At 37.0% G+C, this 14,981-nt stretch overlaps 5 protein-coding genes across 5 annotated transcripts; 1 reads left to right on the top strand and 4 right to left on the bottom strand.

The window, feature by feature from the left end:
• Positions 1 to 131: 131 nt before the first annotated feature.
• TOF1 (Tof1p) lies at positions 132 to 3,662 on the bottom strand (the record flags this gene model as incomplete). The annotated part of the gene is made up of 1 exon (XM_071052742.1): positions 132 to 3,662. One exon carries the CDS (start codon positions 3,660 to 3,662, stop codon positions 132 to 134), a length of 3,531 nt encoding a protein of 1,176 aa, XP_070906589.1.
• A 995-nt stretch (positions 3,663 to 4,657) lies between these two features.
• GOR1 (glyoxylate reductase) lies at positions 4,658 to 5,710 on the top strand (the record flags this gene model as incomplete). The annotated part of the gene is made up of 1 exon (XM_071052743.1): positions 4,658 to 5,710. The coding sequence occupies one exon, from the start codon at positions 4,658 to 4,660 to the stop codon at positions 5,708 to 5,710; it is 1,053 nt and encodes a 350-aa protein (XP_070906590.1).
• Positions 5,711 to 5,912: 202 nt separating this feature from the next.
• BOR1 (Bor1p) lies at positions 5,913 to 7,652 on the bottom strand (the record flags this gene model as incomplete). The annotated part of the gene is made up of 1 exon (XM_071052744.1): positions 5,913 to 7,652. The coding sequence occupies one exon, from the start codon at positions 7,650 to 7,652 to the stop codon at positions 5,913 to 5,915; it is 1,740 nt and encodes a 579-aa protein (XP_070906591.1).
• Positions 7,653 to 8,770: 1,118 nt separating this feature from the next.
• MET2 (homoserine O-acetyltransferase) lies at positions 8,771 to 10,252 on the bottom strand (the record flags this gene model as incomplete). The annotated part of the gene is made up of 1 exon (XM_071052745.1): positions 8,771 to 10,252. One exon carries the CDS (start codon positions 10,250 to 10,252, stop codon positions 8,771 to 8,773), a length of 1,482 nt encoding a protein of 493 aa, XP_070906592.1.
• A 1,092-nt stretch (positions 10,253 to 11,344) lies between these two features.
• Positions 11,345 to 14,419, bottom strand: CAF120 (Caf120p; the record flags this gene model as incomplete). The annotated part of the gene is made up of 1 exon (XM_071052746.1): positions 11,345 to 14,419. The coding sequence occupies one exon, from the start codon at positions 14,417 to 14,419 to the stop codon at positions 11,345 to 11,347; it is 3,075 nt and encodes a 1,024-aa protein (XP_070906593.1).
• Between the last annotated feature and the right edge of the window lie 562 nt (positions 14,420 to 14,981).

Below are 14,981 nucleotides of genomic sequence, written 5' to 3' on the forward strand. Positions count from 1 at the left end.
AATACTAATTGAGTAATTGGAGGTAAAAATTATTACAATTTTTATATTAGTAAAAAATTATATACAAAATATAAAAAAACATGACCTAAATATGAAATTTTTTTAAAGCTAACCTCTAAAGAAAGTGGTAGTTAAACAACTGATTTGCGTTTTTTTATAACAACATTCTCATCATCATCATCATCATCATCTTCTTCTTCTTCTCCTAGCTCTTCTTTATTTTGGGTTTCTTCAATTGTCGCTACTTTCTTCACACTAGTGTTATTGTCCATCTCATCTTCACTTTCAAGTTCGGATAGATTAACAGTCGATAAACTTAACAAGGTTTTGTCAGGGCCTTTGCTACTATCTTGATTTAGTTCCAATGTATCAATTTTAGGGATGGGCCCATCAAATAAGGCCGTGAAGTCACTTTTAACTTCACCATTATTTTCCATTCTCTCATTAGCGAATTTACCGAAGGCAAGGAACTTTTCATTAGGAAGCTGACCATTATATTTATCTAAAAGCCATCTCATATATAATTCATTTTCAAAAAATATTGGATTCATTACATTATCATCCTCATCTTCTGAATCACTTATGTATTCCTTACTGAACGCCTTCAATTTCTCAGTAGTTTTCTGAGCTTCAGGGTCACTACTATTCGGCAACCTGACTCCAGATTTTTTGCTCATTTTCCTACTTATCTCACGTCTCCTCTTCTTTTTCTTAGCAATACCTTTGGCTTCTTCATCTCTTTTAGATTTACTACCTTTACTGTTATCGAGATCTCTGAAGTAGTCACCATCATCGATTTCATCATCTGGAATAATTGTACCATCGTTAAGATCATATTCTTCATTAGCATTCCAACCATCTGAAAATATCGAATCTGTCTCATTTCTACGTTTCAAATAACTTGACGAAGGTTTGCCATTTGGTGTTTCAAAAGGAATATTCAGATATTTCGTTATTGATTCTTCGCACTTAATTAAATGACTAAAACTATTAGTACCAATCATGAAACAAATATCTGTTTTTATCTTCGGGATCGTATAACCAATTAGCTTAGCTAATGCTCTAAAGTCTCGATTGTAAACCAAAGGATTTACATCTTCTCTATCACCCATGTCAAAGATTTCATTATTTGGGGTTCCATTAGATTCATCCCCGATTATTTGCAGATGAGAGGTAAAAACATCTATTACATGTCTCAAATTATCCCTAATGGCTTCGACAAGATTTTGGAGACCATCATCAATTAATGTGGAAACAAGAATACCAAGTTTAATATCCAACAATATACTTTCTGACATCATTTCCTGGTCATCAATATGATGGAAATCGGACGGTTCAACAGCGTAGTAATTAGATTCCTTTGTACTTTTATGTTCACCATATTTTTGATAGTAGCCTATGATACCGTCATTAAGTGGCGGAAATAATACCCCGACATACCACGCAGGTGATGATTTCAGCTTAGTTTTAAGTTTAGATAGAAAATATTTGGCGAATTCATTAAGATGTTTTCTACCCTTGGAATTCCGAGACATTCCATCGGGCCCTAATATATCTCTCAATAAAATAATAAAGTCCAATCTGTAGAACAACATTTCCTCTTTAGCTTCAACAAAAACTCTGTAAAAAAATGAAATTATTAATTTCAGATGATCATATTCTAGCTCATTATATCTTTTCAAGAGATTAATGTATAAATCAATTGTATTTCTATTGAAAAATGAGCTTTGAACACGCTTAAAATTTACTTCAATGACTCTACTACTTGGTTGCAGAACTTCTAATGCTTCATCTGGATCCAACCCCTCTTCGTTTACCAATCGTTCATAGTCTTCTTTAGATACTTTTTGTTGTCTACGTTTCCTTGATTTTGATTCAATAACTAATGAATTATCACCGTTATACATCTCTAAGATTTTTAAAACAGTATGCGTTAACTCAATAGAACTCCTCATAAAGGCATAGGAATGTGTTGATGCAACACGAGGTAAGTTTGATAGTAGTTGAATTCTCTCATCGCTGAATAATCTTCCCAAAATATATTCAATATCCTCGTTATCATCGAAGTCTCTCATCTGGTTAACAAGTCTCAGCAATTCATTAAACGCTATCATTGCAGCATGTACTACAATCCAGTTCTTGGTATCATAGGAGCTTCTAAGTAGCGACGAGACCAATATAAATGTAGTTTCTTTTAATGATTCTGATACAAGTAATAGGTCAGCAGTTTCATCGTATTTATTCCTCAAAATTTGATACCTAATGAACCACGCGAAAAATAATAAATACTCTATTTGCTCTAAGCTTAGCATTTTGTCTTGTTCAGTAGTAAAATGACTAGTAATACTTCTTAATGACAGGTTAAAACTTGAATCAATAAAATTCTCAATATATTTCTTCAGTATGTGTATGGTACTTTCACTAAGATAAGTAAAATTCTGATTATGAGCATTCAAAAGATTGCTTGGCAAACTTTCTCCATCTCTTTCATCTCGTACCCTTACCATTCTCCCCTTGGATCTTTTACTATCATCTAGCTTTTGTAATGCTTTAGAATTATCTAAAAGGTTTTGTCCCCCAGTAATGGTCAATCTACCCTTATCGTACGTTTGAATTGATAACATAGCGCCAAATCGTGAATGTCTCGCTGATGTATTCATAACTACCTTTTTCTTTAACTGGTTTTCCTTATTGAGAAGCTCAGATAGCTCATGTCCTGTTCGCGACACAGGGCGATCTACAGTTACTGAACGTGAATCCATATTAGCCAATTGTGGGAATAATACCTTATGGTTGACATCTTTTGTTAGGAAAAACATAACTTCAAGTAATGGTATATTAATAAAATCTTGGTCAAATTCTTTATTAATGGAACTGCCTAACGTGAGAAGGAAAGGAAATACTTTATTTTTTTGGAAACTTGATATCACGGAGTTCAAAGATATATCATCGAGTGTAACATTGGGGGGCAGTGTATCTATTGAATTAATACCTTTACTTGAAATGTTTTTTTTTGCTGTCACTGTCAATTCACCTGGTTCAATGGCAAGTATATTTCTAATGAAGTTTAGTACCAACTTCAATATCAAATTATCCCTTGCTGTTCTTTCTAGTCTCTCAATTTTCATCACATCATGTGCTATCCTCACAGCTGCTTTTATTACTTTCCCGTTTTCTGCACTTAAGATAGCCTTCTTGTATATAAGTTGATATTTTTTCAGTTCACTATAGTAGTTAATTTGGTTTGGTGTAGACTGATCGGTGAGAATGAGGGGCCATGTCATAAGAACCATTAATTGTAAACAATTCAATGCTATTTTATCGTAGTATGATTTATTTTTAAAGTATGCAGAAACATCTCCTTTACCTTTTGCCAGTTTACCAGCTAGGTAGGATTTATTTTCCCAGTCTATGAGTATTGGTAACAGGTCATCAGTTAAAATGTGGTATTCAGCAACAGCAATGGCCACATCCCATCTTTTCTGCTTGTCATCAACAAGTCTGAACCATCTCTTCAAATCTTTCAAACAGGCTAAACAGTCGTCACCTAATTGGTATGGAGGAGGATCGATATTGGAGCTGTAATCAGGACCACCAATGGCAGTAGCCAATAGCGCAATTCTTGCCTTTAAAACAGTCAACGGCTGTACTGGTTCTTCCATAGGTTAGTTCGTTATTCCGACTAAATTAGTACCAGTTACCTTAACAATTATATAGACTACTCTCAATATATTAATATTCAATTTTTTTTTCAGTAAGCAATTTTTGATTTTTTTTTTTACAGAAAAATTTCGCGACGCGTCGCACTCATCATACTCAAACTAATAATTGCCAAGAAATCATATATCATTAATATACTGTATTACTACAACTTACCAATTAGTACTAGCAAAGAACAATAACCTATGATGGTTTGCCTTTACCGTTCATAGCTTAGAAATAAAAATTTGACAGGGAATATGGCAAAAAGCAAATAAGAGAGATGTGAATCGATAATCAGCATTTACATTGGGTTTTCCAATATAGCCCTTATTCAATCAGTGTATTGATCATATCATACCACTAATCATATATCAATACGTCAGAGTTCTGGCACATTTATAATTTTATCTCTTTAATTTAGTTGAAAGCTGTTCTACGGGGGTTTGTCTCCTACCCGCGCTTATTCAATGGACCCCCCGCCATCATCGGAAAAATTTCTATAATTCATCGTAGAAAGTTCCGTAGAAAAATTAATGGAAAACGGTAGATCCCACATCTCTGCGGTGGTTTCTGGGCGTCAAGTGCTCGAGACTGAGTAATATTTAATTTTCCTGGAGGTGAGGGGCCATCACCGCGTAGAAACACTCGTACATCCAATTTTTCCGGGCGGAATAACTATATTTGAACAAAGTAAATATGGAGGGGCAGTCCCTTTTTTATTTCCTTCTACCATCCAACTGAGCTGCAATTGTTCCGAAACACATAAGCTGAATGTGGTAATTATTGACTAATCATATCGCAGTCCTTTCTTCATCCAATTAGCCAAGAAGTTTTTTTTTTTAATTCCAACAATCGAACTTTCTCTTTATAAAAACAATATATTATATTGTGCATCCATTAGGATAAAGACAAGAAATCAAAACAAACTTGAAAAAAAAAAGCACCAATTGATACAATGAGTAAACCTATTATTTTAAGACTCGGAAGTCTAACTTTTGCACAACCTCAATGGGCTGAAGTAGAAAAGATCGCGGATGTTATCACTGTTGACTCTTCAATGACGAGAGACCAGTTTCTTGAGGAATTGAAGGACCCCCAAAGCAAATTCAGTAAAATTAATGTCATAACAAGGACAGCTGGGAGTGTTGCTCAGACGGGCCTGTTCGACAAGGAAATCGCAGACGCCTTACCTTCTTCTGTCATTGCTATTTGCCACACTGGTGCAGGATATGACCAAATTCAGGTTCAACACTTTAAGGAGAGACATATCCAAGTTGCTAACGTTCCAGACATTGTCAGTAATGCCACTGCTGACGCGCATGTCTTTCTTTTATTAGGATCTCTTAGAAACTTTGCGTATGGTCACCATAACATGCTGGCAGGGGAGTGGAAGGAGGCTACAAGTGCTGCCAATACTCCATTCGGAAATGATCCAGAAGGGAAAGTAGTTGGTATTCTGGGTATGGGTAGAATTGGAAGGGCAATCTCCGACAGACTCAGACCATTTGGTTTTGAGAAGATCATTTACCATAACAGACACAGGTTACCTGAAGCTCAAGAAAATGGATGTGAATATGTTGGCTCAATTGACGATTTCTACAAACAGGCTGATGTTATCTCAGTAAATATTCCTTTGAATGCCAACACCACTCATTTAATCAACAAGGATTCCTTTGAAAAGATGAAAGACGGTGTAATTATTGTGAATACAGCCAGAGGTCCTATTATTGACGAAAAGGCTTTGATTAATGCATTGAAATCAGGAAAAGTCAGGGCTGCTGGTTTAGATGTTTTTGAAGATGAACCACACGTTCCAAAGGAACTCTTAGATATGCCTCAAGTACTATCAACTCCGCACATGGGAACCCATTGCGTTGAAACGAGATGGAAAATGGAAAAATTAGTGTTAGATAACGCTATATCTGCACTAAAAACTGGTAAGGTGAAAACTTTAGTGCCAGAAATGCAGGGTGAAGAATGGGTAAACGACGTCACCGCTGTCTTATAAACATAATAGTATGGGGCTAAAGAGAAATGCCCATTAGTTGAATAACTTTATACCTTCAGAATTATTAAATATTATGAATTATGTAATGTTATAAAAATTATCTGGTTTATACACTTTATACAGGTTGAGTTGGCTAGCATGATAATTGCTTGCCAATTTTAGCCTCTTCGTTTTTGGAATATTAATTTAATTTTTGGGAATATCAATTTTCATTTTTTTTTGGGAAAAATTTGGCACCTCCTATGTTTTTAAGTAGAAGGTTTTTAATAGTAAATTCTTGTGCCACATTAGAGTCTAGTACTGCAAGTTCTTCTTGTGTGAAGAAATATGGAAATGCAAAGCATCCTATCACTGTCAATAAAAGGATTAAAGGAAATCCAATTGCAGCTATAGTATCTGTAATAGCAAACTCCCCCACAAAACCTATTAGACTGAAACATATAAATAATATTAATTTTTTCAAAGGAACCTTGTGTAAAATCGAGTCCCTGCTTTTGTTTCTTTCTTCAGTAAATACCCAAATTATTCTATGAATGATTTCATTCCCAACCAAACCTTGTATTCCCATCATCATGAATAAACCAGACAAAACCGCTTGTGGAATCTCCCCTAAACAAACTAACAGTCCTCTTGACATGGTTACTAACATCAGGGCTCCTTGAACGGTGTTGGTAAATCTTTGCTCGACACACCTAACAACATTCTCATCTTTGTCATGAACAAGTAATGATTCTGTGTGCAATGGTGCCTGTGGAATCAACCCATTAGGAGCAGGTATACCCAAAACGCCACTAACACCAGTAGTCAGCCCAAGTAACGCAAAGTCGTAATGGAAAGATGATGGTTTTTTCAGCTTGTACTCTTCCTTCTGTGCCATTAGCGAAGAAACACTATGATCAAAATAAAATAAGATCGATAAAATGATACCAAAGGGTAATGCAATGAAAACATCACGCACGGGTATCTTCTCATAAGCTAACCAAGTAGATCTGTCTCGATAGACTCCAGAAGTTGGATGATACGCCTTTGAAATAGGTAGTTTTTGAAAGTCGACGTTTCTTAGATAACCTCCAAAGTGTAGGAAGGCTGACCAGAATAAGACAGATAACGCAGTGGAATAATCTGAGATAACAGTACGCAACCGGGCATTTAATATTGGTGTTAATTTTATTAACTTAAAGAAAGTTCCAATGACAGTCATCGAGATAGCTACCACGACGTTCGCAAAACCAGCAGTAGGGTCATCATTTCCATCTTTATCCCTGAATTGTTTAGTTAGAATCTGGACACCTTTCTGCAAATAAACGATGTTTATAAATAAACCGAAAATATCACAAGGGAATTGTGTCACATATTGTAGTAGGCAAACTGCATTAGAAAAGGCAAGTATCAGGTCAAATATCATCGACCAAATGTAGATCCAAAAAATGAAGCCAAAGTAATTGGTATCTAAAGGTTTTATGATTTCAAAAACTGTGTAGTTGAAAATTGTAATGGGACCCGTAACACCAACAATACATAATGGTTGACCTGCCAAGATACCAAATACGATACCACCCATTGCACTTGCCAGAAGAACCTCATTGACACCATATGCTTTGTCTGTTCTATCAAACATATCTTGGGCAAAGGCTATAGCTGGTAGCAAATTGTTGAAATAAGTTTCGATAACCGATGGTATCACACGGTAGTCCCACGAGTCCTTCCAATCTTGCCAGTACCATGGTATTCTATCCTTCAAATCAAGCCATATACCGATCCCTGGTTTCGGCAGCTTATGTTTGCGCTTGGGAAATTCCTGTTGCTCAAGCGTAGCAACTTCTTTCTCTGTATCAGACAGTCCACTACTATCTATTCGTTCAGAATCCTCTCCTGAATATGAACTGTCTACACTAATCGTCTGATCCTCTTGAATCATTTCTGTATGTCTTTTTATAATCATCTCTTTAAAATTCCAATAAAAAAACTTTTTAATGAAGGTATGAAAAAGGTATTCAAATACAATAAAATTCTAGTCTTATAGTTGAATATATATAAAAGGAAAAGATAATAGAATAATGAATATATTGTTATGCCAAAAGAAAAATTTTTGCAATTGCAAAATTAGAACTATAAAAAAAAATCCGGGGTGGAATACTCAATATGTAAATCCGCTTTTCTTTTCGTACAGTTTTTTTTAAAAACACTTCTTATTCAGAATGCATGCACTAGATACTAACACTCCAATAACCTATTTAATAGCCCCTAAAAACATCATAAAGTATCATAAAGTATCATAAACTAGAGTGTCATTACCTTATTTCCCACTATACTCAAAAATTTTTTTTTCAATAAAATTATTCATATCACTGTGGACGGTTTGCCTGTCAACGAAAAAGTTCCACGCAGCGAAGATCGGAAAAAAAAAGCTTAAAAAAAACCTGTGCCTGTGCAGCATATTCTATGCTCCCGGAAAAATATTAACAAAGTTCCCTGCGTGGAATGACGGGAGATCTTTTTTCTTTGATTAATTATTATTCCATCTTCGCTCCGCAGGTCCGCAACTCCGTACGGGTGTTTCTAGACGGCTCATAAGATATATGTTATAAGGGTAGTTTTTTTAATAATAGTCTATTTTAAGGATCAGGTCCAAGTTTATTAACGTCATATATCAGATAGGTAATAGTAACTAGGATTGTGGCTGTACTGATGTTAAAAAAAATGTACTGGGTGGCGTAGACCAAGGGGCATATATATCAACCCTGCTGAGGGGCTGTTCCTTTCTCGTTCTTTATCGGGATTATATTCATAGGGCCATATTAATTAAACGTCTTTTAACTATATAGAATAAAAAAGGAATAAAAATATATAGAATGTCGGGCTTATGTGTATATTATATGCAATGTTTTTTTCCAAGTTAGGATAAAGGATTTATTAACCCTTTTTTTTAATAATCCTAGAACGTTCATGGACTTCTTGTTCTTATTCTTGAACAAAAACTTAAGGTTTGTAATTATTTAGATTTAAGGGATACTAGGGGAAAAAGGAAAGATTTTCTTTTATCTTAGAATGCAAAACTTTTCACCAGTTAGTGACTTCTTCAGCCTCTCCGAACACGGAACCAGCCTGTTCGTCTTGACCGATTTCTCCTTTCCATTCGATTGGAGGGGCACTGGTAATCTCATTTGCATTAGATTGTAGGAACTCAAGGATTAAACGGTTGATGAGCTTGAACTCGAGTAAAAATGCGTCGTGTCCCTCTGGTGATTCAATCTTCTCTAGACGGGAGTTAGGCAGGTATTCTGCTAGGAACTCTTGTTCCGAATATGTGAAAAGACCATCGGATTTGATACCAATCACGAGACTTGGAATCTTGATGTCTTCTAAAACACTTTCAATGTCATCATCATACTCGGGCCTGTCTCTTCCCAGATCATGGGTATCTAGTTTTCTTGTTATAGCAATGTAACAGTTTGCATCAAACCTCTGAACAAACTTTGTGCCTTGGTATCTCAAGTAGCTTTGAGCCGAGAAATAAGTTTGCGCTGGTTTTACATCCTTGGCTTCGCCTGTTGCAGAGCTAATGGATGTGACGGAAGATGCAGACTTAATGGACTCTGAAGAAGACACATCTGAGGCTATACTACCTGCACGACCATTCTTACCTAGTTCCGGTCTTTGCGTATTGGTCGACTTTGTTCTGTAACCATCATTATGTATTCTTAACGACTGCTCGCTTACTGACGTAGGGATAGATCCAGGGCTGTCGATATGAGATGTGCTGTGATGACCTGATTTCTGAGTCTGTTCCAAAGAAGGCTTCCTCCTCGAGAACTTGTTTTCGAAACTGTTTCTCGACCTGTATGTTAAAAGAGCGCTCATTCGAGCTGCGGAAAGACCAGTTAATGGTGGCTCTTCTAAAGAGTAATAACCATCCAGATATTTTGGATCAGAGTAGATGGCTTGTCTTTGAGCCTCAGACCACGAGATACACCATGCAGAGTGTCTTGCAGATGTGGCTAGTGCGACCAGGTTTTTCACAAACCTGTTAGGACCATGGCCGTACATAGCAGCCCACTCCAGAGCGACCATACCTCCCATTGAGCCACCAATGACGCAGGCAACAGACTTTACATTCAGCGAGTCCAGTACGATCTTATGAGCTCTTACGTCGTCCCGCACAGTACATAGCGGGAACTCAGGCCCATACGGCCTCCCAGTCTCCTCATTCACAGTCAAGGGCGAGAAAGAACCATATGGCGACCCCATAGAGTTCAGACACACAATGAAAAACCTCGAAGGATCAAACCCGAGGTCCGAACCCAGGAGAGGACCCCACCAGTCCGAAACATCACTCGACCCAGTCAAAGCATGGCATATAACCAAACAGTTGTCTCCACGCTCATTCAGATGACCCCATGTCTTATACGCTATCGGAAAATTCCTCAACACAACCCCAGACTCAAGCTCCAGCTCAGGAACCTCTACTATCCTCTGCCCCTTCACTAACTTAACAAACGGATTCGTCCTAGAGACTACCTCAGGATCGACTTCTCTCAACATTTTCAGATATACTTCCTTTCTCAACGTCTTACATCTCAAGCAACATACTTTCTCTTAAGGAGAGACTTCCTTCAAAAGGCCTTTTGCTTATATATCTCGATGGGAAGTCTCGTTATGATTGCTTTCACTTAAAGCAAAGAAAGCTTTGTGTATCCTGTGCGGGATTTTCTACACAAAATGCATACGCTCTCACAGAGATTCAAGGGCGGAGATGCCCAAACGGTCCGTTTGAGCCACAGTTGTGGGTACCTTTTCTGGGAAAAACAAGAAGACTAGTAGCTGTATACGAATAATAGTCCTTTCACATGATCATATACTGGTGGTGGGGGGAAGCTAAATAAGGAACGAGTCATCTGTGACGATTTATCTTGGAAGGACCCACCACAGTTTTTCTTTCTTTCTTTTCGTGCGCTCTGTAGTGTATGCTGACTCACGTGTGGTTTTCAATTTTTTTTTGTGTGTGGGGGTGTGCGTGGGATGAAGAAATGAAACTGTGGCGCTGTTCTCTTCTGAGACTGCCGCGCGGGGGGTCACAGGGAGCCGAAACTGCTTCGAAGTGGAGATGTATCTCCCTACAGGGAATGAGGACTCCTCGATCACCAATCCGGGTAATAAAACATCGTGAACAGGATCGTATGCAAGTATATACGTTCGTTATTACCCAAATGAACGTTAGGCAACTATCTCATAAAATGTTATACTGGTATATATTATTCCTGGCACTATCTTGTGCTTGCGAAGATGTTGCAATGTACTATTATGCAGGTCTGTATGTACTAAAATATGTATTGATGCATATATGTAAAACATTGAATAGAAATAATACATAGAAAAAGACAAGTTAAAACATAAAGAATAAACGGTGTTTGCTATTTGATGTCGTTTTTAATGTTACAATTCTTCTTAATACAGTAAGATAGCATCGATCATGGTAAAGTAATATGCAGATGATAACATAAAAATAAAAAAAAAACTAATATTATAACAATAGGTTGTTTCTGATGTTAAAAATACAATGATAAACATTCCTTTTAATATCGTTTATTTTAATTTGCTAAAATGATAAGAAAAATAGGTTTGTGGTGAAAAAGATCAGTTAGAATATGGATTTGCTGATTGGTTTGTTGGTGGCATGAATTGAGAGAACCCGCCCTTTGCCATTGGCCTCTTTGAACCCTTTACATTATTATTGTTAGTAGGACCTCTCATTTGTTGGGGTGGCATACCTCTCATATATTGCTGACCCGATGGTGGTTGATAGCCATAAGGTGGCATGTTGACATTCTGCATTCCCATAGGAGGTCTTTGCATATTTGGTAGAGGCATTTGGCCCGGTATTTGTCCTGGCATTCCCATTGGAACAGGTCTTTGTCCAGGCACGCCCATTTGCATACCATTAGGATGCATACCATTCTGTGGCATGCCCATTTGACCTTGAACTGGCATGGGCATAGTCATCGGTTGTTGTCTTGGTGAGCCGCGCATTGGACCATTAGCTCCCATGTGTGGGGGAGGACGCATACCATTATTTACATAACCTTGTCCAGGCGGTATGGAGCTCATGGGCGAACTTCCATTTTTAACTGGGCTAGGTGTATTATTGCCTCGGAAGCCACCGTTCATTGGTGGTGGTCTATTCATTTGTTGGTTATTAATCTGAGCATTACCATTTTGTCCAGGCCATGATCCAGGAGTTATCCCTTGATTCATTCCTATACCCATTTGAGCTGGAGGGGTACTCACTTGTTGAATTCCAGGAGAATTCCTGCCATTATTCATCATATTGGTTGGAGGTGGTTGCATCATCTGAGGAGAATAGTCACGTTCATTCATGGTAGGGTTATTGACCGTGGCTTTGTAAGGGTTAGCACCGGTTGCCAATAATCCATTTCGGTCAGGAGATTTTCTTACTTCATTATTCATTTCAGAAGGTTCAAGTGGGTAAGGAGTCTTCTGTTGTGGAATTTTAGGGCTTATCAGCTCACCTTCAAATTTAGAGCTATATGGATTATTGAAATTACCATATGCGTCGTTGTTGATAACATCGTTTTGAACTAGATAATCTGGATCAAAAAGGTTAGAATCGTCGGGGCCATCTTTTTTAGGAAGAGATGAGGATGAGGCGAAACCTTTCTTATTAATATAGCCCTTTCCATTCTCCATTCCTAACTCATTAATACTCCTCGCAAGATCACTAAATTCATCAGAACTAACATCATTGGTTTGGTTAGATTTAGGATGGCTTTGCTGATAATATTGTTCTCTACCATTTCTTATCATATTTGGATCGTTTAAAGAAATGTCATGCTTCACTTCTCCTTCTTCACTTAATGAGTATTTCTCAATCAGAGAGGCTAGATCAGAGGCAACAGATAATTTCTTATCGTCATCACTCTTCTTCACACTTAAATAGTTGTTATTCCCGTAAGCATTGAAGTTCGAGTCTTTGATATCTAGTTCATCAGGCCTTCTATTATTCATATTATTTTGTGAAGATTTCGTTCTGTGGTAATTGCTATTTGGTAGAGGTGGAATTACAGGTATACTATCTGAGGAATTCATATTATAATTTGATTGCAAATTGTTGTTCTGTTTCTGATATGGGTTAGGAGGCAATTTACTGTCTTTATTGACTCCGTATTTAGTAGGACTTACCTTTTCAGAAACAATACGACGCTGGTCTGTACTATGAGATGGAGAATTAGCTGATTTTTCAGGACTCTGTTTCAGCAAGTTTTCTATTGAATTGGATGCGTTCTTACCCTGGAATATCGGTTGGGAAACAGAACGTGGTGAAGTTATTGATTTAGCATCAAATAAATCGCCAGATCCGAGTAGCGGAGATTCTAAAATGTTGGATGCATCAACTATGGAACCGCAACCAGAATAGCCCTCATTCAATTTTCTCTGTAGTATTCCTCTAATCTGTGTCCACCATTCTTTATTGTCCCAGACCAGTGATGCAGCAGAGTTAGCTAACGACAGTAGATCGTCGATCTCTAGGTAATAGATATGTGGAAGAACAGGCAATGCAAATATCAATGATTCCATATCTCTTTTGTCGGAGATTAATTTTTTAGGTCTACCATAAAGTTTGAATGCGTTAAAGGCTTTGATCATAAATCTTATAACGGTATCATACCCTGGAACAGCATTATGTTTTTCGGGCATAATAAAAACTGTTGTATCCTGCGGATCTTCCTTCTTTTCAAAACTGATTTGGCCTTCAAGTTTAATAATTGTCGAATCATCAATCAGTTTTACTGATGATGGGTATATTGCATAAACATAGTCTGCTGACACAACCTTTGCCATTGAGTTCGATTTCTTGATTTTTTTGTCACTTTCGTAGAAATTAATTTCACCTACGGATCGCTTCTTTGCAGGCTGAGATACAACAGCATAGCATCTTTTCCATGGCATACCAGCCCCAAATCTTACACTAACCCATTCTTCGTAATCATGTTTAGTATCTGCTAGTTGGATTTTGATATCACTTAGTTTTGAGCCTCGACTGGATAGAAAAGCACCTGTGTAGGCCATATTCAAAGAGGTACATTCGTAAAGTGACAATCTAAACGCCGCATGCCATTCACTAAAGGATTCTTTATTACTGAATTGTAAGAAATATCTGTTTTTTAGAGTTGAAGAAACAACTAATACATTCTCTAATTTTTTACCACTTTCCGTGACAGCTCTGTCCATGGCCCCTAAGGGTTTCAGCGTTGAATCAGTGAAATTGATATATGTGGGTTTCGAGACTGCTTGTTTCAATTTAGCAGAAACCTTTAATGGGTCTTCTCTGTCAGAAGCATTTAGCTCAGCTATTTCTCTGGCATCCCATAATGCTAACTGTGTTCCAATTAACACAGCATATACCTCTTTCCATTGTCTACCTCCCACAGACCCGTCACCTTTCAAATCCTGTAAAAATAGTATTACACCTTCCTGGTATCTTCTATGCGTATGTGCTGTCAAGAGTGTCACAATTGGTACAAGTTCAGGCGATATGTTGCTCCTAGGAGAACCCATCTCTGAATTCTTTAATATGGATTTACCAAGCATAGGACTCTTAGACATAATGGGACTCTTACCGATTATTGGACTCTTAGTCGGTGATTTAGAAACACCATCTGGAGACTTGGATCCAGAAAAGATTCTCTTCATACCTATAATTTCCGCGTTCCTAGATTAATTTCAGGTATTATTTTGGAAATCCTATTTTATTTTTTTTTATTTTTTTTAATTTGTTATTATTTTTCTTTTATATATTCGATGTTCAACAAATGAGCCTCTTCTCAGGAAACTAAGAAATATAACAATCGAAAAAAAATAAAAGCCTAAAATTCCAATTAAAATCACAATTGTCTCACTAACACTATAAAATTCTTGGTCTCCAACAAAAAAATTTTTTTTTATATGTCTTTGTTTCTCCGTATTTTTGCTTCCGTTTATTAGTTTTTTTTTCTTTGGTCTTTTAAAATTAGTTATTTCGTTTAGAAACTGCCCTTATTTATTTTGCCTAATAACAATAAAGCTGATTAGGAATTAAACTCCACTTATATTTAAACCCTTTTCAATACAGAATATTACCCTTTCCCCCTTCTAATAAGTAACTAATTACCATTACAATACATACCGTCCATCCCCTCGTCATCGATTTTTTTGTTTTTTTAATTTATTTGTTATATTACCGTTCAAGTGATCGACACATTGGAAAGCTCATAAT

Source organism: Nakaseomyces bracarensis (assembly GCF_045282275.1).
Source record: "Nakaseomyces bracarensis strain CBM3 chromosome Unknown Scaff9_0, whole genome shotgun sequence".
NCBI lineage: Eukaryota > Fungi > Ascomycota > Saccharomycetes > Saccharomycetales > Saccharomycetaceae > Nakaseomyces > Nakaseomyces bracarensis.